Below are 26,233 nucleotides of genomic sequence, written 5' to 3'. Positions count from 1 at the left end.
TTGGCTGGAACACTTTCATGGTTCATGCCTTGTCAACACCACATAATCTTTATGATACAGATACACAAAGATATAAGCTTGTGCGTCTTAATGTGTGGAACACAATTGAAGGTAATACTGATATATACTACTCATGCAGTTTAAGCGTTTAAGAAGAGTCCCACTAAAGCAGTCTGGCATGAAGAAATTGATTAAATGGAATTTGCATAAATGATTGATTTTTGGGGTTAGAATATATTTACAAAAACATTGAAGATAATATGTAGTATGGCATTAATATACAGGGATGAGCAGTAATATTCAGTAATATGCCGTAATAAGCGACACCGCCTCCCCCCCACCCCCCCCCCCCTCTTCCTCCCAGGTCCCCGGTGCCCATCATTTATTTATCCACGCCAGCCCTCAATTAGGAGCCGTAGTGGTGGGCCCCGGAGCAGGAGGATGACCCCAGGTGGGTCTGGCTAATGAACAGTGAGGAGGGGACCCTCCAACCTCCCCCATCACCCCCCACCACCCCTCATGTTTATTTCCAGTATTTAGCCCGAGCCGGCACCCTAAGGAGCAGAGACAGAGAGACATACAGGCCTGTTGAATAATAATCAGCTTCACTTAGTCTAGCCCTAACATCTCTCTCCACCACATTATCTCTTTATCTCTCTCTCTCTCTCTTCACTTTTCTCTAACAATTAAACTCTCTCTCTCTCTCTCTCTCTCTCTCTCTCTCTCTCTCTCTCTCTCTCTCTCTCTCTCTCTCTCTCTCAACCACTCTTTCTTGCTCCTCAGCTCCCTCTAACTCTTCACCTATACTACTCTTTGTACCAAAAGATCTCTCCACCGCCCTCTCTATTCACCCCTTCCTCGACTGTATCACCTCACCCTTGCTGTCTCATCATAGTCTCGCTCTCTCTCTCTCTCTCTCTCTCTCTCTCTCTCTCTCTCTCTCTCTCTCTCCCTCTCCCTCTCTCTTTCTTTCTCTCTCTCTCTACCACTTGACCTCTCTCTCGCTTTCTCTACCATTTGGTTCATACCTCTCTCTCTCCCTCTCTTGTCTCTACCACATCAGCTCTCTCTTTCTACCACTTTACCTTTCTCTCTCTATCTAGAACTTATTTGGTTTCCTCTGTCTCTAGCTGTCCGTCAGTCTAGGTGCATGCCGGATGTGAGACGATGGAATAAGAGAATGAGGGGAAAGGATGAAGAGATAGGAAGAGGATGAAAATAAATGAGTGAGATGCGACATTTGGAGGAAGGGGGAGGAATGGGTTTGTATTCATTATCCGAAAAAAAACAATGCAAACACACACTAGGCAACAGCTGGCCTTGGGCACAGGTAACACACAGGACAAAACTCATCACGAACTAGAATGATCCGACAAGGAACAAAGGAACGACAAGGGCTTAAATACCAAACACACAGGGCACGCAACGAGTAACAGCTGAAACACATTAGGGGAGGGAGCAGTAATCACACAGGAGGGAAACTTGACCGGACATGGGGAGAAATAAGACAGAGATACCAAAGTAAAACAGGAACCACACCAATACAAGACAAGGAAACCGACAGACCATGACAGTAATAGATTTGCCAAAAATTATCCATCAACGTATGAAGACACATTACACCAAGAAATACATCATGAGGGTATCAGAATGTGTTTTAAAAACTGTTTATTTAAAAGGACAACGTTTGTACTGTCTCAGAGCTCTTTCACAGCAATAGACGCTATTAGGATAATCTGGTGTTCATGAATCAAGAAAAGTAGTAGACGCTTTTATCCAAAGTGATAGTACATTTGTAGATACAAGTAGTCACCTCTGTGTCTCTGTGTGTCTGTGATTTGGTGCCCGTGTGTCTGATGTATACATGTGTGTTCGTCAGTCCACGTGTGTAGCCAAGCCCGTTTGATAGATTCCGGTCAGACATAAGTACTTTCCAACGTCGTATTGCTGTAGACCAGTTTAATTCGTCTCCTACCCAAAGTTAGTTCCTTGAGATCCTGAGAAGAGAACAGAAGTAAATACAGGTTGTGTCAGCAACAAGTCCGCCTTCTGTGAACTCATACCCCAAGTTGTCATGTTTTCTTATGTATATATATATATATATATATATATATATATATATATGAATGTATATATATTAGTCTTGTCAAGCGATTAAAATATTTAATCACGATTAATCACATTAATGTCATAGTTAACTCACGATTAATCGCGAGTAACCGCGATTAATCGCAATTCTTTTTTCTATGCTAAATATCCCTTGATTTCTTTGTCCCATTAATTTTTCTCATTTGAATGCTCTTATCAACATGGAGAAGTGCATCGGCCTGCCTTCTGCAAATGTTTTTTTATTGATAACAACACTGGCATATACTGATCAAAACAGGATGATACAAAAAAAAAAGCCTATAGTGCAATTAAAAAATTAACATACAAACATACTGCCTTGAACATAGCAGTCAGGCTACTGCTTCTTTGTTTTGAGCCAAAGGAAAAAAAAAAATATATATATATATATATATATATGATAAATAAATAAATTGCGTTAATCGCGCGATAAAAATATTAATGCCGTTAAAATTGGTTTGCGTTAACGCCGTTAATAACGCGTTTAACTGACAGCACTAATATATATACACACTTCACACAAACACACACACACAACGCAACACAACCATTCACAAGAAATAATATAATTTATTTAATTTATTTTTAGGTATTTATTTGTTACGTTAAAAAAAGATTATTCTCACCCTTTAAACCAGGAAATCCTCTTGAACCTTTAACAGAGAAAAAAGATGAACGACCTCAAAGCAAAATTCCTGTGCATTATAATTTAGTCCAATATTCTATATTGTTCTACATTATAGTCCTATACATTATTTTGCAGCCCTATAATATACCCGTAGTACATTATAGTCCGAAACACTATATTATAGTCCTTGCTATATTATATATGTTACGTATTTTAAGAACATAAACTGCTCCCACTCCCATTAGGAAGCAGGATCGAACACACAAGCTGCATTACCCTCACATAGCCACTAGGAAGCAGGATCGAACACTTAAGCTGCAATAACTACTTTAGCCACAGATGGCAGCACCTTTAGACAGGGGCGGATCCATTACGTCACCCCGGCCACGCCCACTACATAGGCCACGCTCACTTGACGGGCTCTACCGCGGGATTCGAAGTGAAGAGAGGAGAGATGATAGGTACACACCCGCGGAGAGACATGGGTTTTAGCCCGTGGCTCGAAGTAGCTCACGGTATTTCTCTCACACGTGTTAGACACGCTTCCCTTCCTTTTGCTCCATAGTTACCATACCAAAATACTTTAACAAATAAAGTAACCTAAAAAGATATCCGGATTTGACCACTTTCCTTGAAGAATGCTGAATATACTACATTTTAGTCAACATTATTGTAATATATTCCTATATTATAAATTATAGGACATTATGGTCCTATACATTAATGTACTTTATAGTCCTACATTATATATTATGATACATTATAGTCCTATACATTTATAATATATTCTTACATTATAAAATATAGTGCATTATAGTCCAATACATTATATTATGGTCTTATAAACAATTTAACATATAAATTATAGTTTGTTATAGTCCTGAACATTATAACATATTCCTATAGTGTCATTATAGAACATTAAAGTCCTATATATTATATGTTAATCCTTAATTATACATTATGGTACATTATAGTCCGATATATTATAAAGTTGTCCTATATTACACATTATCTTACATTATAGTCCTAAATGTTTCCCTCTTGAATGTGTATGCATCAATGATCAAAATGTTAAACAGCACTTTGGTTGATTCTAATGGTTGTGATTCTGATGAACGTACCCTTCAGTCCTGCTGGTCCACGCATCCCTGGTGATCCAGATTCTCCTTTCAGGCCCATAGCACCACGGCCACCTATAAGGTACATGAAAAATACTTAACTTAAGGCACAAGCTATGTGCGAAAAACAAATACAGAAGGCATTGGCTCTTTATCAATGCCTTAAATACAAACACGTTGCATACACACTAACAAGAATACGCCCACATACACACATCTACGCATGCACACACAAACACACACAACTTACCTGGGTATCCTCTATCACCTTTGGATCCAGTTATTCCTCTTGATCCAGGAATACCTGGATTAGAAAACATGGAATACATCATGTTATGGAGCTATCCCTCCCTTATTTTAGCCACACCCAACCCCTACCTTTACCACAAACAACACTTACCTTAATCTAACACAACAGTAACCTTAACCATACCAAGCCCTAACCTTAACAACACAACCCTTGGCCCCTAACCACACACAAACCTTACATTAATCAAACACAATCTGTACCTTAACCACAAACAAACCTTACCTTAACCATATCAAATCCTTGCCTTAACCACACACAAGCCTTAGCTTAACCACACACAAATCTTGCCTTAAACAAACAAAAACTTTGCATTAAACACACACAAGCCTTACCTTAACCATATCAAATCCTTAACTTAACCACAGCCAATACCTAACTAAACCTCACCCAGCCCTCATAATAACAATATTCACTAATGTTCAATATGCTGTCCAAATAACCCTAATGGTTCACTGTTCCAATGCACACACAAAAGGTGTCCAGCTTGGCTCATAGTGTATTGACGACTGATGGAGGTGTCTTACCTTGTAACCCAGAATCTCCCTTGACAGAAGCTCCTGGAACACCTTGTACACCTGGGGGGCCTTGTGGGCCAACTGGACCGGGGGGGCCTACATGGCACACACACACACACACACACACACACACACACACACACACACACACACACACACACACACACACACACACACACACACACACACACACACACACACACACACACACACACACACATGATATCGCTGCACGGGAAATAAAGTTTATAATGTCATTGAACCCTCTGTATCAGCTCGAATTTGAACACTATGAGATTTTACAGCAGAACACAATCATTGCGTATGAGATTTATATTCAGCGATCTTGTATATATAATGGTCCCCACTCAGTGGCATTATAGTATCCTGGAAGTGTACCCCTCTGGGAAGCAGTCAACTACATGAACCACGTGATCGTGGCATACCCTTGTCAAAGGGCCCCTGAAAAGGCCTCTCTTTGGAACTAAAACAACCATACTTGAGTTTGGAGCGGAATAGAACAATGTTATTGGCTTATAAGTGACAAATGTTGTTTGACTGACATTTTCCATCGCTACAATGTGATCTGAAATTGAATAATGACCATAAAACATACCAAAGAATTTGAATTATACAACTGCTGAACCAAAAATTGTTCTGACACACTTGGGGCCCTATCTTGCACCCAGCGCAATTGACTTTCTACACCGATGCATGTATCGTTGCTTGTTTGCACCCGGCATAAAGCTGATTTACCCCTGGAGCAAACTCGCATCACTACACTTGCGCCCTGGAGAGGCTTTTCGGCGAAAAGCAGAGGCATGTTCCGGCATAAATGAAACTTGGTGCTATTTTAGGCTACGTTTACATGATGACGGTCTGAACAGAAGACGCAAAAGTGGCGTCGCGCCATCACTTTTTATTCCGGGTTTAGACAAGTGTTTTCGGGAGGAAATCTGTGTGCATACGGTGACGCAAAAGTGTGTGGAATTCGATTGGATATGCATGCCAGATGGCTAGGTGGTGCTGTGCTACACTATAGCACAACACCGCCATGTCTGAGCGCATGCGTAGAATCTTCCTTCTTCTCTTATCAGTAATAAAATCTCTGTTCAGTAATAGTATCTGTACATATCCTGTAGATTTCGTGGAAAGACTCCTGTAAGTTTATTAGAGCTGCCAGAGCAGCTTGAAGGTCCGACGCATGGAAATAATCCAACATGTTTGTTTATTTCCCTGTACTGGCGCATGTATGCGACGTAAACACATACGGGACGTGAGCAGATCTAAGCAGAGTTTTGCGTCTTGGCTGTGTAGACGGAAACGCTACAGCGGAGCGTATTCAAGTTTTCCACTCTGTAGGGTGGTTTCAGATTTTTGCGTTTTTAACCCCCAACAAACGCTGTCCACGTCTAAACGAAAGGCACTTCCGATAAAAAAAAATGTTGTTTTTACCCGTAAGCGTCCTCGTGTAAATGGGGCCTTAGTGATCCAAAAAGCAATTGCGCCACTTACCGGCAAATACCTGGTCTAAATGCAATAGCGGATAGCGCAGTTAGTGTTGCGATTTCGAAGTGCCATGGCAGGTCGGAACTTCAACATAAGCTTACCCACACGTAATAATAATAATGCATTGAATTTATATAGCGCTTTTTCCTAGACACTCAAAGACGCTTTACATTGAAGGGGGGGACCTCACTCACCACCACCAGTGTGTAGCACCCACTAGGGGTGATGCACGGCAGCCAATCTGCGCCAGAACACTCACCACACACCAGCTCGAGGTGGAGGGTGAGGGAATTAATGATTCAGCCAATTATACAATTATACAGGGGGATGATTAGGGGGCCAGATTGAATGAGCCTGATTGGGCCAGGACACCGGGGGAACCCCTACTCTTTGCGATAAGTGCCCTGGGATCTTTTATGACCTCAGTGAGTCAGGACCTCGGTTTTACATCTCCTCCGAAGGACAGCGCCTTCCGCAGCACAGTGTCCCCGTCACTGCACTGGGGTATCGGGAGTGATGTTAAGGCCAGAGCGAAGAGTGCCAGCTATTGGCCACCACCCGACACCCGACACCACTTTACAGCACCTGGTATTCCCAGGCGGTCTCCCATCCAAGTACTAACCAGGCCCGACCCTGCTTAGCTTCCGAGATCAGACGAGATCGGGCGTGTTCAGGGTAGTATGGCTGATACACGTAGGCTATACACAGCACAAACATGCAACGATTAGCCTAATCTAAATATTATGATGTCAAAGATTGTTCATATATGTGAAACTGCATAAAAATAGCATGTGGATTGTGAAAAGAAAAAAAATGCAGACGGGCTGCATGAATGAACACTGTAGTACCCTGTAAAAAAATAAAAAGTTGAGCAAACTCAAAATTGCAAGGCAACTTACTGCAATACATTTTTGAGTTTTGAGCCCATCAAAAGATCATTTTCTTCTTTAGACAAACTTGAAAGTTAGAGTTATACCAACTAAGATTTTTATATTTTACCAAACTCAAAAAAGTAAGTCAGGGTTGTTAACTTAATTTTTCAAATTAAGGTTAATATTATTTAAAAAAAAAAAACATTTCAAAGAATGCAAAACGAGTTTTAAGTTCACTTTATTAAAATTAATAATTGGGAACTTCCAATTTACATTTCTGAATGCCAGACAGCAATAGAACAAGCAACATCTAGCTAGTTCAGCAGCAGAGAATCGCTGTCTAAATACAGCAAACCAAAGTGCAGAACAAGTTTGACATTATGGTCAAACTTGTTCTGCACCAGACGGGAGCCCAGGTTAATCGGTGACGCAACTCTCGTGCATCATACACCGCACGATCCCGAGAGCTGCCTTTATTTAACACACACCAACAACACACAACGCACCGCACACCCAACCAACGGACATGCAAGTCTCGGTAACGGTGGCGGCAACACTACACACAATAAACAACACACAAACAATAAAGACCCCAAACCCGTTAACCCCACTTAACCTAACAGAAACAAATTGACAAAAGGCAATAAACCCCTTTTTCCCAACCGGCATCACGAATACCCAGACTCCCCGGGGGGTAGGAGTCGCCACAATATTTACCATCTGAAAATTACGTTAGGAAACCCCGTATTGTCCAAAGTGTCGAAATGCGAATGTGCACCGTAGTTGGCCCAGCCTCAGACAGAGTCTGACTTAAACCTGTGTGTCTTGCTAACAAAGATACTACACTGAGCCCAACTCTTGACCAAAAACTCAACATTGTTGGTTGGACTAAATTGCATTGCACAGTTGACATGAATACTTAATGTTTTATATTCATTTTACTCAGAAATCATAATGAGACCAACAATTTTAAGTTTTCGTTTTTACAGTGTGTTACTCAAACCTCCGCAACAGTCTTAGGGGGATTTGATTCAAGATATATAGTCAAGGCGTTGACTGTAAGGTTGATGTTCTTCAAGTTCTTGTTAGATTATTTCAAGTTGAAGTTCTTTATAATACTTTTTCATTTTATCTTGAGGATTGTATTATTTTAGCTCATGTACCAAGCATACATTTTCTGTCGCTGTGTCCCTGCCCACGGTGTGTGTGTGTGTGTGTGTGTGTGTGTGTGTGTGTGTGTGTGTGTGTGTGTGTGTGTGTGTGTGTGTGTGTGTGTGTGTGTGTGTGTGTGTGTGTGTGTGTGTGTGTGTGTGTGTGTGTGTGTGGATTCCGCCAACACAGAGGCAATATTGATATTATCTTTGTTTCTCGGCATTTGCAAGAGAAGTGCCGGGAACAGAACCAACCTTTATACATGGCCTTCATAGACCTTACCAAAGCCTTTGACTCAATCAACCGTCAGAGCCTCTGGCTGGTCCTGGCAAAAATTGGCTGGCCAGAAAGAAATATCAGAGTGCTGCGGCTGCTGCATGACGACATGTCTGATACTGTACTGACTGGCAGAGTGGGTCGTCATTGCATCCCTGCAATGACATTGGGATGTGTCATTGCTCCATCGCTGTTCTACAGCTTCATTGCAGCCATGCTCCATCTCCCAGGGAACAAGCTGCCACCAGGGAGTCTAAATGATGGACAGGACTGACGGACTACTGAACATCAACAGATTCAGGACTAAAGGTTGTACCACCACCATAATCCAATCCAATCCAATCCACTTTATTTATATAGCGCAATTTAAACAAACACAAGGTTCCCAAAGTGGTGTACAACAAGATAAGAAACATATAAAGATAATAAAAAATACACTGCCCATATAAAACATCTACATAACATCAACACATCTACATAACATCAACACGCTACCTGGAGTTTAAAGCAAGAGAAAAGAAGTGAGTTTTAAGATGGGACTTAAAAAGAGACAGTGAAGGGGCTTGTCTGATGTGCAGTGGCAAATTATTCCACAGTTTTGGAGCTACAACGGAAGAAGCTCGTTCACCTCTGAGTTTCAGCCTGGCTCTGGGCTCTGTCAGGAGCAGCTGGTCTGCTGACCAGAGAGAGCGGCTAGGAATGTAGGGGTGGAGCAGCTCATAACCATCACAGAGCTGCAGTATGCCGACGATGCTGCTATTGTAGCCCTTTCAGAAGAGGACCTACAGTGTACCTTGATTGCTTTTGCGAAAGCGTACAAACAGGTCGGTCTGGCCATCAACCTAAAAGAGACACAAATCCTTCATCAGCCACCACCAAACAGCAACACTCACCCAAACTTCTCCATTGACTATGGACCACTTCCCATACCTTGGCAGCCTCCTGTTATCGAAAGTCACCATTGATGAAGAGGTACACCACCGTCTTAGCTGTGTCACCGGGGCATACTCAAAGCTGAAGAAAAGGTTCTTTGAGGCCCGCGACCTCCAGTCAAAGACCAAAATTCTGGTCTACAAAGCGGTACTACTCCGTACTCTCCTGTAAGGGTCAGAAGCCTGGACCACATACAGCAGGCATTTGAGAGCATTTGAGGCCTTCCATCAGAGTTACCTACGGAGAATCCTCAGGATAACCTGGGAGGATCGACGGACTAACACCTGCTTCCTGGAGGAGGCTGGCATCTCCACCATCACTGCCATCATCGCCCAACACCAGCTTTGATGGACTCTCTCTCGGTCGTCCTCAGACGAGCTTCCATCGGAGTCTCCAATCCTCTCGGTTCTCCATACACCCGGCCAGCTCCGAAGAACTTTCAGCTCCCGCATCTTTCTTAAGCACGTCCACGTACGTTAGCGCGGAACGTCCTCGCGATCGATGCCCGCGCGTTGGTTCCCACAGGACCAGCCTGCTGGCCGGGAGCTCCCGATGTCTGTGGCAGTGGCCGGCCAGCTTCATCCTCCTGGATGCTACCCTCTGGTTGAGCCTCGGCAGCCGCCCGTACAGATCCTTGTTGGTAATGTGGGCATTCTGGTCTACATTCAGCACTGCTCGTAGCATCCTGGTGTAGCACCCATCCAAGGACTTCTGCAGGGTGGGCGTCAGGGTCCAGCTTTCGCAGCCATACAGGAGGACGGACTCCACAGTGGCATGAAATAGGCTCAGCTTTATGCGACGGGGGAGATTTGAGCGCCACACGCTTGACATAACATTCAGGGCCCTCCACGCCATTGCCATCCTGATCTTAAGGTCTTGTTCAGTGGAGTATACCCAGGAACCCAGGTATTTGAAGTCATTGAGCTCTTGCAAAGAGCTGCCTTCTGATGTTGTAATCGGCAGATGGTCTGTGCAGATGTTATAGGTGATTACCTTAGTCTTCTTTATGTTCAGTCTGAGGCCAACCATAGCACATTCCACCTCTACTCTATTCAGGAGTTCCTGTGCCTGCTCCACGCGGTCAGACACCAGGCAGATGTCATCTGCGTAGTCTAGGTCTGCCAGGGCTACAGCAGGGCTTCTTCTAGACTTCCTTGGTGTGATTGTGAAGCCCAGCTCCTGCTCCCGCCCGTTGATGGCTTTCCTGAGCGCGTAGTCAAGGGCTATGATAAAGAGGAAGGGGGCAAGAGTGTCCCCCTGCTGCACCCCTGCCAGGATGTCGAACCCCTCGCTGATGCCATCTGGGGTTACCACCTTGGCTCTTGTGCCCTTGTACATGGCCTCTGTGGCCCGGAGTAGATTCGGGGGGACCCCGTAAGCTTTAAGGATTTTCAGCATCATGCTTCTGTTTATTGAGTCAAATGCTTTTTTGAAGTCAATGAAACATAGCACTGCTGTCAAGTTGTTCCTCTTCACTTCCTCAATGATTCTCCTTAAGGCCAGGATCTGGCCTACGGTGGTTCTTCCCTTTCTGAAGCCATTTTGGTTGTCCCTCAGGTGTGGGTCAATGGCGTCCCTAATCCGGTTTAGTATCATGCGGTTGTACATCTTCGCTATGACACAGGCTAATCTTGTGCTAATGCCACGATAATTGTCCGGCTTAGCCAGATCTCCAGACTTGGGCACTGGGATGATATTAGAGAGGGACCATATATCGGGTTTGATGTTTTCTATCAGAGCCTGGTTGCAGATCTCCAGTATGATGTTATCGAGATCGCAGTGTTTAGGGACCTCTGGGGGGATACCGTCCGGCCCAGCACTTTTTCCTTGCTTCAGGGTGGACTTCACTGTGGCAAACTCCGTAGCTGTAAAGGGGCCATCGTCAATGTTGAGGTTTGTGAGGACTGCAGGTATCTCTTCCTCAGCTCCGTCCACTGTTGGGTGGGTGCCTAGGAGATCCCGGAAGTGGGTGAACCAGGAGGTCACTCTCTCCTCTGGGCTGCAGCCTGCTAGCTGTCCCTCTCTCGTCTTCTTGCGCCCACTCATCTCGTTTATGACCTTCCATGACTCCTTGTATCTCTGTTTGCCATGTTCTGCCTCCACCTTCTTCACCGGCGCTGTTCAGCTCCTCCCGACTGTCTGCGGTCCCCTCTCTCTCAAAGCTTCTGCGTGCCTCTTCCACCAGTGTCCGCGCTCGCACAACCTCCGGGTGTTTGGACCTAGGAGAGGTTCTATTGCCGCGTTTCCACTGCAGGGTGCGGAACGGATCGGATCGCAAAGGGGCGGTAGGGAGGGGGCAGTATAGCCCAGCTCAGTTCCGAGGTCGCGTTTCCACTGCCGACAGTACCCTTGGTGGTAGGCCGGATGTCAATCGCCGCGGCAACTACGTAAACAACGTCTTCCTCCGCAAGAATGCAGACGAACGTCTCCACCTCCTTGTTCGCCCAAGCAAGCTTTTTACGCGACATGTTAATTGTAAAGAATAATACCTCGAGGCTACTGTTTGTTTGTTTTTATCACCGCGTCACCCGGAAGTGACGATTCTGTCGACCAATCAACGGAGGGGGGGTGTAGCTAGAATTCCAGGGTACCCTTTCAGGCGTCTGGTCTCGTTTTGGGTACCGCAACGGAGGAGTCCCTAGAATGGGGTCGGAACGGGTACGGCAAAGTCCGGGTCACGCCCACTTTTGGCGGTGGAAACGCGATCCGACCCGCACCTTTGCGATCCGATCCGTTCCGCACCCTGCAGTGGAAATGCGCCATAAGTCTCCTCTTTGTTGGCACCCATTTCCTGGTTGCCTCTTCGTTGGCGGATAGGAACCGCTCGTAGGCCGTTGGCTCCCCTTCCTCGGCCAGATGTAGGTGGGCTCTCACCTCCGCTGTGTATTTGGCCTGGAGTTCAGGGCTTCCCGCGAAGGCCTCCCAGTCGGGCCGGGCTCTCGGGGCGCTCTTGGGGACCCTTAGGCTCAGGCGCAGCCTCGTGGCAACCACACGGTGATCGGAGCCTACAGAATCGAACGTGCTGTAGGACTCTGCATTTAGGATGGACTTCCTCCACTTCCTCCTTACCAGTATGTAGTCCAGCTGACGTCGCATACTGCTAGCTCGGTCCTGGAATGTCCATCTCTTGCCCATTCTCTTACGGAACAAGGTGTTGGCGGCCAGTAGTTCATGTTCCGTAAGAAGGGCAGCTAGATGTTCTCCGTTGCGGTTGGTATTGGTGTGGTACGTGAACGGTGCGTCTTCCGGTCCGAGTCTCGCGTTGAAGTCCCCCAGGATTATGATGAAGTTGTGAGCCGGCACATGGTGGATCGCTGTTCTTAGGTCATCGTAGAACTTTTCCACTTCCTCGATCGGTGCTACGTTGGTGGGAGAGTATACACTCATGACCGTTGTTACTGGGTTCCCCTCGAAATCGGCACTAAGGATCCTGTTGGTGTGCGAGTGCACCCTACGGAGGGCCTTTCGTGCTCGGGGGCTCACCATGAGTCCCACGCCACCCGTTGCTGCCTGGGCATCATTACGCCATGCAGATGAGGTGATGAATGTGCGTCCCCCCACTCTGCGATAGTTAATTGTCTGGTCTGTGTGTACTCTCCTATGCTCCTGGACTGCCAGGATCTCCACTCCCCTATCCTCGGCACAGTGCGCTAGTTCTTCCAACCTCGCCTCTTCCCTCACTGTGTTTGCGTTGTAGGTTGCCATAATAAGTGGCCTTCTACAGCGCAAGAGTGCATTGGACGTTGGGCTGTGGTCAGACTGAACCCTCCCTCCCCGTTGGAGAGGGTTTGGGGTCGAGTCGTCATAGTGTCCCCCCGGAGGAGGACCAGCACCACCGTCCGCTGCGTGGTTCCTGCGGACTCCCGCCGCTGGAAGTATAGGATTATTGATGTCTTGTGTCTCCATGGAAGCTATACATTGCGCATTATTAAAGACTGTGGGGCGCAGCTCCTCACAGCCCTATTCTGGCCGTTTCAGGCTTAATGCCTTCGTTCGCCCTTGCTGCACACCTTCAGGTGGTATACGGTGCGGAGCCAGGCGCGAGCAACGCCTGTGGTTTTTGTTCGGAGTGACCTTCTCCTAGATGGGTGGCCTACCATGGCAGAGCCCTATCTGCTCACTATTTACCCATAGCTGGGACAGTGGTTGACAGGTGCCAGGGCGTGTCCGCATGCTGGCGGGCCTGCACACCGTGTCACTGGGGCCCACTGCTGCTCCGAGATCTCCACCAGTTTAGCCTGGAACCGCAAGGTACCAGTTACCGTGTGTGGCCACGAGGAGGCACTGTAGGAGTCTTGGCGGTAGAGAGGCTGTGTATCAGCAGGAGGAGACTTACGCACTCTGCTCCTCTTTTCACCCCCTACAAAGAGGGCTAGCCGACGGCAGTAGCTGAAAGCAGAGAGTAGCAAGCAGGGGCAGCATACAGCATACACTAACTACAAGCACTACTACTCCAGTACTACTGCACTGACGCATCATACACGCCCTGTGCAAGCACTCACACACATGGACTGGCCTCAGGATTCGGATGCCTGACTCTCGCCTCCCCAAACAAGTCCTCTACTCACAGCTTGTTCAAGGAATACATGCCCCAGAAGGCCAAAAGAAAAGAAAAAGTTCAAAGATAACATCAGAGCAAACCTCAAGAAGTGCCACATAGGCCTTAAGACCTGGGAGGCCACAGCAACAAACAGGGCGGCCTGGAGACAACTTCTCCAAGATGGAGCTGTGCAGTATAATGACGATCTCCATAGTGCTGCAGTAGACAAGTGCTGACGCAGAAAGAAGATTGCTTCCACCAAAGAGGTTCCACCTAAACCCACAATCGCCACTGCCCACCCATGCCCACACTGCCCCAAAATATGTGGGTCCAGGATCGGCCTGTTCGCCCACCTGAAGACCAATAAGGATCAAGAAGGAGGACAGACATACTCAACCTCGAGTGTCCACCGATGATGATGGTGTGTGTGTGTGTGTGTGTGTGTGTGTGTGTGTGTGTGTGTGTGTGTGTGTGTGTGTGTGTGTGTGTGTGTGTGTGTGTGTGTGTGTGTGTGTGTGTGTGTGTGTGTGTGTGTGTGTGTGTGGATGTGTGAGTGACGTAAAAGTGATATAGTCAATTAGGTCGCATTCAGGAGTTTATTGTGCTCAGTGTCTTTTACATTCATATTTTGTGTGTAGTGTATTAGTGTCATCTCATTGAGCGTCAGTGTGTTCTTTAACCTAACCCTTTTTCTTTTTTTTGATTTCTTTATTTAGAAGGGACAGCGCACATTATTAACAAAGTTCAACATGTAAATGTGCCCGATTTTGCCATGCAGGCTAATTTTCACGTCCCTGGCAGGTTGATAGCTTAAAAGAAACATTAAGAAACTACAAAAATATAACACATAAGCGCAAAACAAAATGACACAAGCACAGACAAGTAAAATTACACATTATTCCTACCCATAACAGGTTGGTGGTGTGTGAAAAACATGAAACAGGTAGCACACAGAAACAGAAAAAAGTGCATGAACATGTAGCACGTTAAAACACATAAGCATTTAAACACAGACAAAAGCACATAAGCACAGACAAGGAGCATACACATATACAAAGAGCATAAACGCAGACAAGAACACATAAGCACAGACAATAGCATACACATAGACTGTGTAATGTTCCTTAATTCTGTGGGTATAGTATTCCAAGTATGCCCTGCTCAATAAGAAAAAGCTAACTGCCCAAAATAACCATTTCTATATGGTATTTTACAATCCCCTTTTGAGGTTTGTGTGTGTGAGAGATAGATGAGTCTACCGGTGAGAGATAGATGAGAAGTTCCTTGTATACCACATGACGTCATAGTTAATAATCAGGTTGCATTTAGGTTTGTTTTCGTGTATTTGCCATTGCAGAAGTAAATGATTATTGGATATCTGGCAATATATGTTTTGGGCGGGTTTTCGTTGATTGGGCGGTTTTTAGTCTATAGTTGAGCTGGAAATTGCCAACAGAACTGCTCAGCTATTCTATATTTAATCTCAAATGTAATCAAACTGGATCACATTAGCTATTTGTTTAACTCTTTATGACACTTTATTTTTTTTCAACTATTTTAAATGTTTTAAATGGTGTGCATGTTTACATTGTCTACTCCATTTTGACTCTGTTCAAATCCCTTCACTTGATTTTGGCCACTTAACATTTTTTTACATTTTAAACTATGTGGCTGTGCCAAAACCTATTTTCAACCTCATTTTGCACCACATTTTCTGCAGGAAATGCATTTTCTCATTTTCTTTATCATGTCCATGAAAAAGGGGTTTCAAGAGTTTCTAGGCCTATTCATTTATTTGATTTAAATATGGACATGATAATCCATTCAATTAAACAGAGCAATGATAAATCTAGGTGTTGGGAATTATTACCAATTATTCAGTTTGTTAGCAAACCTGCTAAAGTTATCAATTGCATGTGTAACTGGAGGTGGTGCTCGTTCGTCAGCATTGAGAAATGATACGTCTCCTAGCCCGTCTAGAAGCATATTAAATATGGATCAGGGCCATCATTTATCCACAGGTGGCCGAGAGCAGGTTGTGCTCACTGACAGCATGCACGTGTTGGCCCTGAGAAGGATGAGTGTCGAAGCAAGGCTCAGAGCGAAAGCCTATTTTTCAAACGTAATTACCTGTCCACTTTTAAACCAAGAGTTTTTGGCAAGCTACAGACTGAAGCTACAGGCAGAATGTTAAAAGTTAGGATGATAACGCTTACAGTGATTAAGCTATAAGCTAACTATTGGTACAGTCAGGACGCTATTCTATCTGTTTGGACAGCCAGGTATTTGTTGGGAAAATCAGGCAGGTAGGCTATCTGTTGTGAGGGTCAGGAAGCTATCTGGAAGCTATGCTATACTTTGGGACAGGAAGGCTGCCAGGATATGACGATGAAAGGGTGCTACAGTAATAAGCTAATCAGTCAGGAAGCCAACATAAAGGAAGCTAACAAGGGGAGCTAATGGATTGGAACTTAACAGGTAGCATACTGGAAAGAACTGTCATGACATTGTCCTTAAATGTCAAGCAATCTCAATTAGGCATTGACATTGAGCATTTTCTTTTAATTATTATTTAGATAAAGATTATATTTTTCTTTGAAGAATCATGTAATTATCATGTGTCATAATGACAGTCATGCTGTTTGAAGCCTCTTACCAGCTATTCCACCCGATCCATTTCTTCCTTCTGGACCTAAGAAAACCGAAAAAGATGAGGGTTTAATGGTCTCGCGTCCATTTTCTGTATTGAAACAAACCCCTTTTAAGTGTTACAACATGATTCGCCTTGGCCTTCTGTATAAAACATACAAACCGAGAATGGTTGTTCAAACTTTAAAGGATTTAGCCGCTTTGCTAATACCCCAGGTTAACTGTTGACATTGTCACAATCAGCCCTGATACTTTCAACTCAAGCCTTCAAATGGCCAGCCATTTAGATACATTTTATTCCAAACTAATGTAAAGCAGCTGAAGCTTTGTTTTGTACAACACACTTTAGCGCTCATGAAGTGCCCTGGCTAGGATGTTTTCTCCAATAGAACCAACAAATAACAACGTTATATCATGTGTTAACACACAACTGTGCATGCTCACGGACCTGCGCGGTGCTAGTGGTGGCTCCGTTTTAGGCAGTGGGATTAAGAACTCTTGGTTCAGAGCTGCACCTCAATAAATAGAACGGGTAAGTGTAGAGGGGGGGGGGGGGGGTAGCTTGCTGGAATACCACCTAGGCATTCTGATTCAGAATGCAGTGCTCAGGTTGTATGAATCTACGTAGAACAAGACGGTCAACTGAACTCAAATATAACTTTTCCCAACTGAGCCAGTCCATTTCAACAGGTAGGTTGAAGCAATAAAATATCCACAGTTCCATCCAAAATTCCCAACTGGCCCATGACCAGGACATTTAACATTCAGGAATTCTAGCCTCTTCGCTAAGTCTCAATTGCTAAGTCTGTGAGCATATGCAGTGCCGTGGCAACACAGCTGGTTTGTGGGCACTTTTGAAGGTAACTACCTAGCCAGGGCATTTTGTATGCGCTGAATTGGGTCGGACCAAACAAAAATCCAGCAGGGAGCCGCTAAAGGGAGCAGTAAACACTTATCAACTGTCCCATTTTGGGATGCACATACACCCTAAGAGAGGAAGAGTTGAACTAAAAACATATATATATATATATATATATATACAGTATATTGATAGATATACAAATATATCAATTTATATATAATGATATATATACATATATATATTGATATATATATATTGAAATACATCTATTGATATATATATATTGATGTATATATATGCACTGTAAATATCTATATTACATGGATAGAACCCTCACCTGAGGTGCCGTTGGACCCTCGCTCCCCAGGAATCCCGTGAGGTCCCACTTCCCCCCTGGGCCCTGAGGGGCCTGGAGGGCCCATCACCCTCTCTCCTGGGGGAGCACAGAGAAAACATATATGTTGAAACCTTATCATAAAAGTTGTATTCAATGAATAAAAAATGACAACATTTCAGAATATCGGTTCTCATTCATGTTCACTCATTCTTTCTGGCTGTCTGCCGTGGTGATTTGGATATTTGTGTCTGTGAGATAGAAGACTAACAGCAGAAGGTTTTGGGTTCTAACCCCAATGTCCACAAAAAGCTCTACCTGCTCCTTAATTGCATGCATCTACACATTTCCTGCAAGGATGCTTTAGCACTTGAGCTGTTTGGTCCATTTTAATCCAACCATTTAAATTTTTATATTTATTAATCCCTTTAGGAAATTTCTCGTCTGTATTTAACCAATGCTAGCTAGAAGCCAGGAGCAGTGGGCTGCTAGAGCGAGGGCCGTGAACCAACTCCACATGTAGAGCAATCGCCTTAGTTTTGGGCAGGAGTGTTTTTGTTGTTTGGGAGCAAACCCACGAGATCACAAGGAGAACATAGAAGAGTCCACCCCCAGGGATTCAAACTCAGGACCCGTTGCTCTGAGGTAGCAGCACTGGGCCGGATTGATTTGGGAAACCTCTTGCTAACCCATGCCCTGATTAAGATCTCAAACAGGGAAATGTCAGCAATGGGGGAGAGAGAGCAGAGGAGGACTGTGGGAAAATGTCGGACGCCCATCGATCCAGTGTTTCATCTGCCTCTGACAGGGGCTGACAGGTCATCAGAACCCAGATGATCGCAGGACCTGCAACTGAAAGCTAATGTCTTCTGCATTTCACAACCCGCTCACACCCTGACTCAAACCCTCTAACACTCATGGCTGAACCTCAGCATGCTAAACCCTTTGAAACACCGGTCCATACTAAACTAAGAATCTAAAGCTATTCCTCATCTCAACCGGACCAAGCCAAACCCTTGCTATTGTCTTCCTCACATAAACAAAAAACAACAACATCAATATCCCAGAACTAGAACCATCTCTTATCCGATGCCTGGACATTTCTAAACCAATAACTCCTTCTCGGTCAATGTTTCCAAAGCTTTGTGTTTTAGTGAATATTTTAAATGACACACAGGCTAACCTCTATTTCTGGACTCAACCTTAGTTATTGATCAGTAACAATCAAAATGTATATTACATTAAATGAATCCAACAAATATGAATAGTTTCCGACATAATTTAAAACATTAAACTTTACAAGTTCCCCCCTTCTCACTGACCCTTCAGGGTGCGTAGCCCTTGTGGGGTATCACACGGTCGCAGGCAGAACTTACCGGGATCTCCCTTCTCACCCTGGGAACCCTTTACTCCTGGGACTCCTGGATATCCAGGACGTCCAGGATCTCCCACTGGGCCGCGCTGGCCTAAGGAATGATGTGTCATCCTTTAGTACGTATCCTTATGAATAGATATGTATATTAGGGCTTTCTAATGATTCATAATTGTAATCGCGCTTAATCTCATAGCATTGGTGAGTTAACTCACAATTAATAATTTTTTTTAAATTACATTTTAAATCCACTCCAATTGAAGTGAAATGAGATCAAATGGAATGACCCATTATCATTCATACCAAATGTACTGAATAAGCAAAAACTAGACCAAGTGATATTGAGGGAGTTTTATTTACTGTCATATCACTCAAAGTTTGTTAATTCTGTTGAGCCAAGTTAAAATCACTCATGTCTTGTCTTTCACTTCCTGTTTTATTTTGTAGTTCCCTTTTCCCTCTCGTTTCAGGCACTTGACTTCCTCAACTGTGATTGCCTCCCCGGTCCCTGATTCATCTCACCTGTGTTCCCCTCCCTCATGTATGAATAGCCCTTGTTTTCCTTTGTCTAATGTCAGTTTGTCTTGCGTCCCCAGGGTATTGTCAAGCCTCAGTGTTGGTTCGTTTTTTGTGCCCAACCACTTGCAGATAATACTGCATGTAATTGTGTTTTGTATCCTCCTAAGCGGGCATCTTTTGTTATAGTTTTGTATCCTCCATGAGAGCGTTTTTTGTTACCATTTTCTAGTAAAGCGTTTTTGGTTTAAACATACTGCCGTCCTTTGAGTTTTGCTTCTCTGAGTCCCTGTCCCTGAGTCAAGTCGTGACAAGAACTTGCGTTAATGCGATTTATTCCTTTGTTCATCAAATTAAAATAAGATTGCATTAACATGTTATGATCACGCTTATTTTAACAGCCCTAAAATATATATGTATATATATATATATATATATATATATATATATATATATATATATATATAGTGTATCATACATCACACACACAAAAATGCCTTTCAATGTATAGAATCTAACTTTACTCATGGATCACTTAGTTGTTGTGCTAATTTTTTTGTAGAAGCATGATAAACAAATATCATCAAATCGTATTTATCTTAGCATCACAAGGTACTTAATGAGGGAAACAACACAACAACAACAGGGCATTTGGCTGTTCAATAAAAGTGATTTTAATGTATCCTGTAGGATCCAAACAAAATTCCTTACCCAACATTCCCTCCTCGCCTTTCTGTCCTGGTAGTCCTGGAAGACCGAGGGGTGCAGTAGGAATATTGATCCATCACACGATAAATTAAGTTATTTTAACATATATAGCATAGTTATCTTTAAATATCACTCAAATTACCGCAAATTAATTTGTTAAATAGATGCTGATTAAAGAAGAATCCTTCACACTCACCCACAGACACACTTACACAGACACACATAGACACACACACACACACTCACACAATAGAGAGGTTAACAGGTGTCCTACCTGGACTTCCACTTCTTCCCATAACAGATTCTCCGGGAGTACCCTGTGCACCTGGTGGTCCCACTGGGCCCATAGGACCGGGGGGGCCTGCACACACACACACACACACACACGCACACACAAGCACACACACACACACACACACGCACGTGCATGCACGCAAACACACACACATAAACACACACAAACAAACACACACACACTCACACACCAACACACAAACACACACAAAAAAGCAAGCAATTTTATATTGATACTTTATTAAAATGAACAATCAATACGATTTGTGTATAATTTGACACACACACACACATTACACAAATATATACTAAAATGTATAAACTTATTCTACTATATACAAACCCAAACCCACATGCACTATGAAACTGGCTTTACCTGGAAGCAAGTTCATACTGGTCAGATTGTGCTCAAGGCAGAGAGGTCTGGTGTTAACCTGAGGCAAGAGAGAGGAGGAGAAGGGGGTGAGCCTTCTCAACAATGAGAAGGCTAATGACCAGCCATCTTAAACTGTTTCACTCTTAAACTGCTGGGAATGAAAGTCAACATCCACAATCTTGTGGAAAGCAATGGGAGCAGCTTAGAGACCTGAGTCTGCAGGGTTTGGAGATGGTGTCTCAGGGATTCCATCTCTTGGCTGCAGTTGCTAATCTGCCTGAGGCTTTCTAGTTTGATGGGGGACATATTCTCTGAGTGGACCCCTGGGGCCGGGGCCTTCATTGTGAACACTGTGGAAAGCACAGGAACAGGAAGGACAGAAGATGTTCACAGGAAGTTCTGTTGGGTTAAGTACAGTATTTTGCTTACTGAGTAATTTCACCAGACCACATGAAAGGATTCATCATAAAAATAGGGAAATAACATCGTCCCCAACTATTTGACCGTCTATAACCTTATAATTCCTAATATCAAGCAGTTTCACTTAAAAAAGACTCTCAAAGGCCTCTTCCTCAGAGCCGACAGCAACGGGAAGCCTACCTTTGACGGCCAGGAGAGTGGTGAACACGCTCAGTAGCACCTGAACCACTATGATGACCTTCAAACACGGCTGCGCTTTGGGCTTCGCCACCAGCTCATCTAAATACACAACACACAGTATATACATGACACTAGAGAGCAGTCAGCAGCCTATTTGATACAGCGGAGAGGAGTGATACACAGGAAAGATACGATAAGTTGATACTTGAATAACCCATTAATCAGACAGCCCTCGTAGGGTATATAGTGTATGCTAAAGAAAACAGATAATCATCATATATGAAGGCAAATCTTACCATCCCATGAGCTATGCATATACGCTTATTCAGAGTAAGACAATTAACCATCTCATTTGACAAAAAAAATTGTTTGGCTACACCTGCTTGTCTTTCACAAGTATTTGAAAGAGCTTTTTTTGCTGTGAAAAATAGCCACAATCTACTGCCATCTATTGGTAATGTGTGGGATTGTTTAATGTATAATGACGAGATGTAAGCCATCGAGGAACAGGCAGGGTAACTTGATACTAAGAAGCAGGTAGGTGTTAGACAGTGACAGAGACAGGCCATAAGGAGCAGGTAGGGGTTCAATCAATACAGAGACAGGTCATTAAGGAGCAGGTAGGGGTTAGACAGAAGAGACAGGTTATTAATGAGCACGTAGAGGCTCGAGAGTGAATACAGAGACAGGTCATTAAGAAGCAGGTAGGGGTTAGACAGCAGAGACAGGTTATTACGGAGCAGGTAGGGGTTAGACAGTGAACAGGTCATTAAGAAGCAGGTAGGGGTTAGACAGTGAACAGGTCATTAAGAAGCAGGTAGGGGTTAGACAGTGAATACAGAGACAGGTCATTAAGGAGCAGGTAGGGGTTAGACAGAAGAGACAGGTTATTAATGAGCACGTAGAGGCTCGAGAGTGAATACAGAGACAGGTCATTAAGAAGCAGGTAGGGGTTAGACAGCAGAGACAGGTTATTACGGAGCAGGTAGGGGTTAGACAGCAGAGACAGGTTATTACGGAGCAGGTAGGGGTTAGACAGTGAACAGGTCATTGAGAAGCAGGTAGGGGTTAGACAGTGAATACAGAGACAGGTCATTAAGGAGCAGGTAGGGGTTAGACAGAAGAGACAGGTTATTAATGAGCACGTAGAGGCTCGAGAGTGAATACAGAGACAGGTCATTAAGAAGCAGGTAGGGGTTAGACAGCAGAGACAGGTTATTACGGAGCAGGTAGGGGTTAGACAGTGAACAGGTCATTAAGAAGCAGGTAGGGGTTAGACAGTGAATACAGAGACAGGTCATTAAGGAGCAGGTAGGGGTGAGACAGTTGATACATAGACAGGTCATTAAGGAGCAGGTAGGGGTGAGACAGTGAATACAGAGACGGGTCATTAAGGAGCAGGTAGGGGTGAGACAGTGAATACAGAGGCGGGTCATTAAGGAGCAGGTAGGGGTGAGACAGTTGATACATAGACAGGTCATTAAGGAGCAGGTAGGGGTTAGACAGTGAATACAAAGACGGGTCATTAAGGAGCAGGCAGGGGTTAAACAATCGATACAGATACAGGTCATTAAGGAGCAGGTATGGGTGAGACAGTTGATACATAGACAGGTCATTAAGGAGCAGGTAGGGGTTAGACAGTGAATACAGAGACGGGTCATTAAGGAGCAGGTAGGGGTGAGACAGTCGATACAGAGACAGGTCATTAAGGAGCAGGTAGGGGTGAGACAGTCGATACATAGACAGGTCATTAAGGAGCAGGCAGGGGTTAAACAATCGATACAAAGACAGGACCTGGAAGATTTGGCTGCAGTATGCCTGAACACATTATACTTAATAATAAGTATTAAGTATAATAGGGTAATGTTAAGTATTTTGTATAATATTAGTCATTTAAGGGCCAAAACTATATAAGAACCGTTCTTACCGTCACTCTCAAAGTGAAGTATATCGCTCCTCTTCGGCATGGTGTAAAGAGGAAGGTGACTGTGGCCGCAGGTCCTCTATGAACTCTCCAACTCTGAATGACCACCAGCCCATCTGCACTAAGCTATAACCCCATCCTGTGACGTACCAAAAGCTCACGTCTGCAAGTTGGCGAAAAATGTGCCTCTGTCAGAATATCCATGTGATTGAGAATTGGGAAGTGAAATCCTATCGGGTTGGTAGTTCAATTTGTTGACTCATGACTTCTTAGTGAACTTTTTGATCCAAGCCAGTCAATCAGAGCTCTAGCTTTCGTTTCCCAGGAGAGAACAGTGTGTTGAGTCCTGTCCATGACAAGGTCCTTATCATCTTAGGAAGGTCCTAGTCGTAGATTAGGAGGTATAACTGAGAAGTTATGCCTTAGTTTAAATCCGTAACCATAACATCAATTTTAAAATAAAATCAATAAATTGATTCAATTTAGTATAGTATATATATGTATTCACTAATCTTTTTAATCAAATTTTGTGTGATATTATTATAAAAGTGAAAACATAGGACTAGCCTATATGCCAACTACACAACTTTAAATCCCTTTTCTGAATTGTATATCGAGATAGTGATTGCTCGTGATTGATTTACACTTATCCACACATATGGCCATAAAGTGAGAATACTTGTAAGAAAGGAATCTAATAGGTTCAAAAGGAACATTTTGGGAATTTCATTTAATTTCTTCTAAGTTTTCTTCTACTTCTTATGAATTATCTAAAGACATCTTATTAACTGAGTTGTGTATTTCTTTGTTATAGCAGATTGTACTACAGCGGACATTTTTGAAATATATCAAAACATCTACTATGCACTTGAGACAACTAATGATAATAACTACCAATAAAAGAAAACATAAAAAAACACTCAAACTTGTGTTTGCACTACATATACATGTAAATATAATAATACAATTTACACGCACATACAGAAACACACAGACACACATAGAGACACACACATACACACACACACACACACACACACACACACACACACACACACACAGGGAGACACACACACACACACACACACACACACACACACACACACACACACACACACACACACAAACACACACAACCACATACACACCCACACACACTAACCCAAAAGTTTAGCAGTAAGAGTTATAGTTATTTGGTTTTGGCCTAACAACATACCCATAACCGTTACCCCTAACTATAACCCTAACCCTAACTCTATAACACCACAACCTAAGCCACAGCCCTAACCATAACAACAACCACAACACCCATGAACCCAAACCCTATCTTATCATAACCCTCAGACATAAATATAACTCGAATCCTAAGAATACATGAACCTTATAACTAACCACAGCTCTACACAATATGACCCTAACCGTAACAACATCAAGCAGTGATTCCCCCAGCACTGTATGGTTAAGGCCTTAACAACAAGCCTTGACTACCATTGTATAAAAAACAACAAAAAATAAATAAAGAATTTTTTTTTATGAATTAATGATTAATATTAAAATTAAAAAATAGGGTTAGGGTTATCTTTTTTAAATTATAATGCATTGACAAAGTAGAAAACTCTCGTAGGGAAAGAATTCGTACTTCCATCAGGCATAAAAAAATAAATAATAAATAATGCCTCGGTAATACTGTTCACAACAATAGTCGTGCCATAAAGCTTTTTGAATGGAAATCCCCCCCTCTGCTTTTCGACCACCTTGACATTTCCTGGGGGAAACACTGATCAACCATTACAACAACCACATCAAGAACCACAACAACAACCATTAAACCTAAGCCTCATGCCTTTCCATAACCATAACCCTAACCCTAAGCATAACCCCTAACCCCATCCCTAACCCTAACCCTAGGCATAACCCCTAACCCTAAACATAACCCCTAACCCTAAGCATAACCCCAAACCCTAATCCTAAACGTAAACCCTAACAATAACCCTAACCCTAAGCATAACCCCTAATCATAACCCTAACCCAACCAACCATAGCTCTAACCATAGCGCTAACCCTAACCCTTTTACCCTAACCCAAACCCTAACCATAGCCCTAACCCGAACCTAACCCCTAATCCCTAATCACAGGCCCTAACCCTAACCCTAAACCTAACCCTAAACATAACCCCTACACAGCCCTAACCCACAACAGCCCTAATCCTTGGCCTTCCTATTGGCCTACCCCCAAGCAACACCAAGGAGAAAAGGTGCTGAAAGGGCAGAATGCTCCTAGAAATCCCAACAGGTCACAATATCATCATCAACGGTAATATAGACTAACCCCTAACTCTAATTAACCCAACCCTTAAGCATCACCCCAAACCTTCGCCTCAAACTCAAAGATTAGGCTAACCATACCACAATTGGACAATTTCATACTTACCAACAGTCAACATTAGCCGGTTGCACCAGCCATGGTGTTGGGGTAAGCAGTGTTCATGTTTGAGTCCACATAACAGTATCACGTCACTTGTTCAAAGCCGTGATACTGCTGATGCCACAAAATGCCACAAGATGGCGTCCTTTTATAATTTTCTATTGCTGGTAGCATTCGCTTCATTCCACGCC

General features: G+C 43.7%; 1 protein-coding gene and 1 non-coding gene across 6 annotated transcripts; both read right to left on the bottom strand.

The window, feature by feature from the left end:
* Positions 1-1,651: 1,651 nt before the first annotated feature.
* Positions 1,652-25,095, bottom strand: marco (macrophage receptor with collagenous structure). 5 transcript variants are annotated; one of them, XM_060039957.1, is made up of 14 exons: positions 23,622-25,095; positions 21,695-21,793; positions 21,424-21,444; positions 21,095-21,181; positions 20,699-20,785; positions 20,428-20,463; positions 19,205-19,294; positions 17,832-17,927; positions 16,640-16,675; positions 4,711-4,797; positions 4,127-4,180; positions 3,880-3,951; positions 2,754-2,780; positions 1,652-1,997 (listed from the first exon to the last, which is right to left on the bottom strand). In XM_060039957.1, the coding sequence occupies exons 1-14, from the start codon at positions 23,659-23,661 to the stop codon at positions 1,972-1,974; spliced, it is 858 nt and encodes a 285-aa protein (XP_059895940.1). In that variant the 5' UTR covers positions 23,662-25,095; the 3' UTR covers positions 1,652-1,971. The 5 variants fall into 5 exon arrangements, with proteins under 5 accessions (XP_059895940.1, XP_059895938.1, XP_059895941.1 ...); XM_060039955.1 differs by having other exon boundaries at positions 21,095-21,152; positions 21,305-21,444; positions 23,622-23,886; XM_060039958.1 differs by lacking the exon at positions 17,832-17,927 and having other exon boundaries at positions 21,095-21,152; positions 21,305-21,444; positions 23,622-23,885.
* On the bottom strand, positions 6,784-6,902 carry LOC132449233 (5S ribosomal RNA). The gene has a single exon (XR_009523548.1). It is a non-coding gene; the product is annotated as a 5S ribosomal RNA (ribosomal RNA).
* Positions 25,096-26,233: the final 1,138 nt, after the last annotated feature.

Source organism: Gadus macrocephalus, chromosome 20, assembly GCF_031168955.1.
Source record: "Gadus macrocephalus chromosome 20, ASM3116895v1".
Lineage (NCBI taxonomy): Eukaryota > Metazoa > Chordata > Actinopteri > Gadiformes > Gadidae > Gadus > Gadus macrocephalus.
This window is presented reverse-complemented; position numbering and strand designations above follow the sequence as displayed.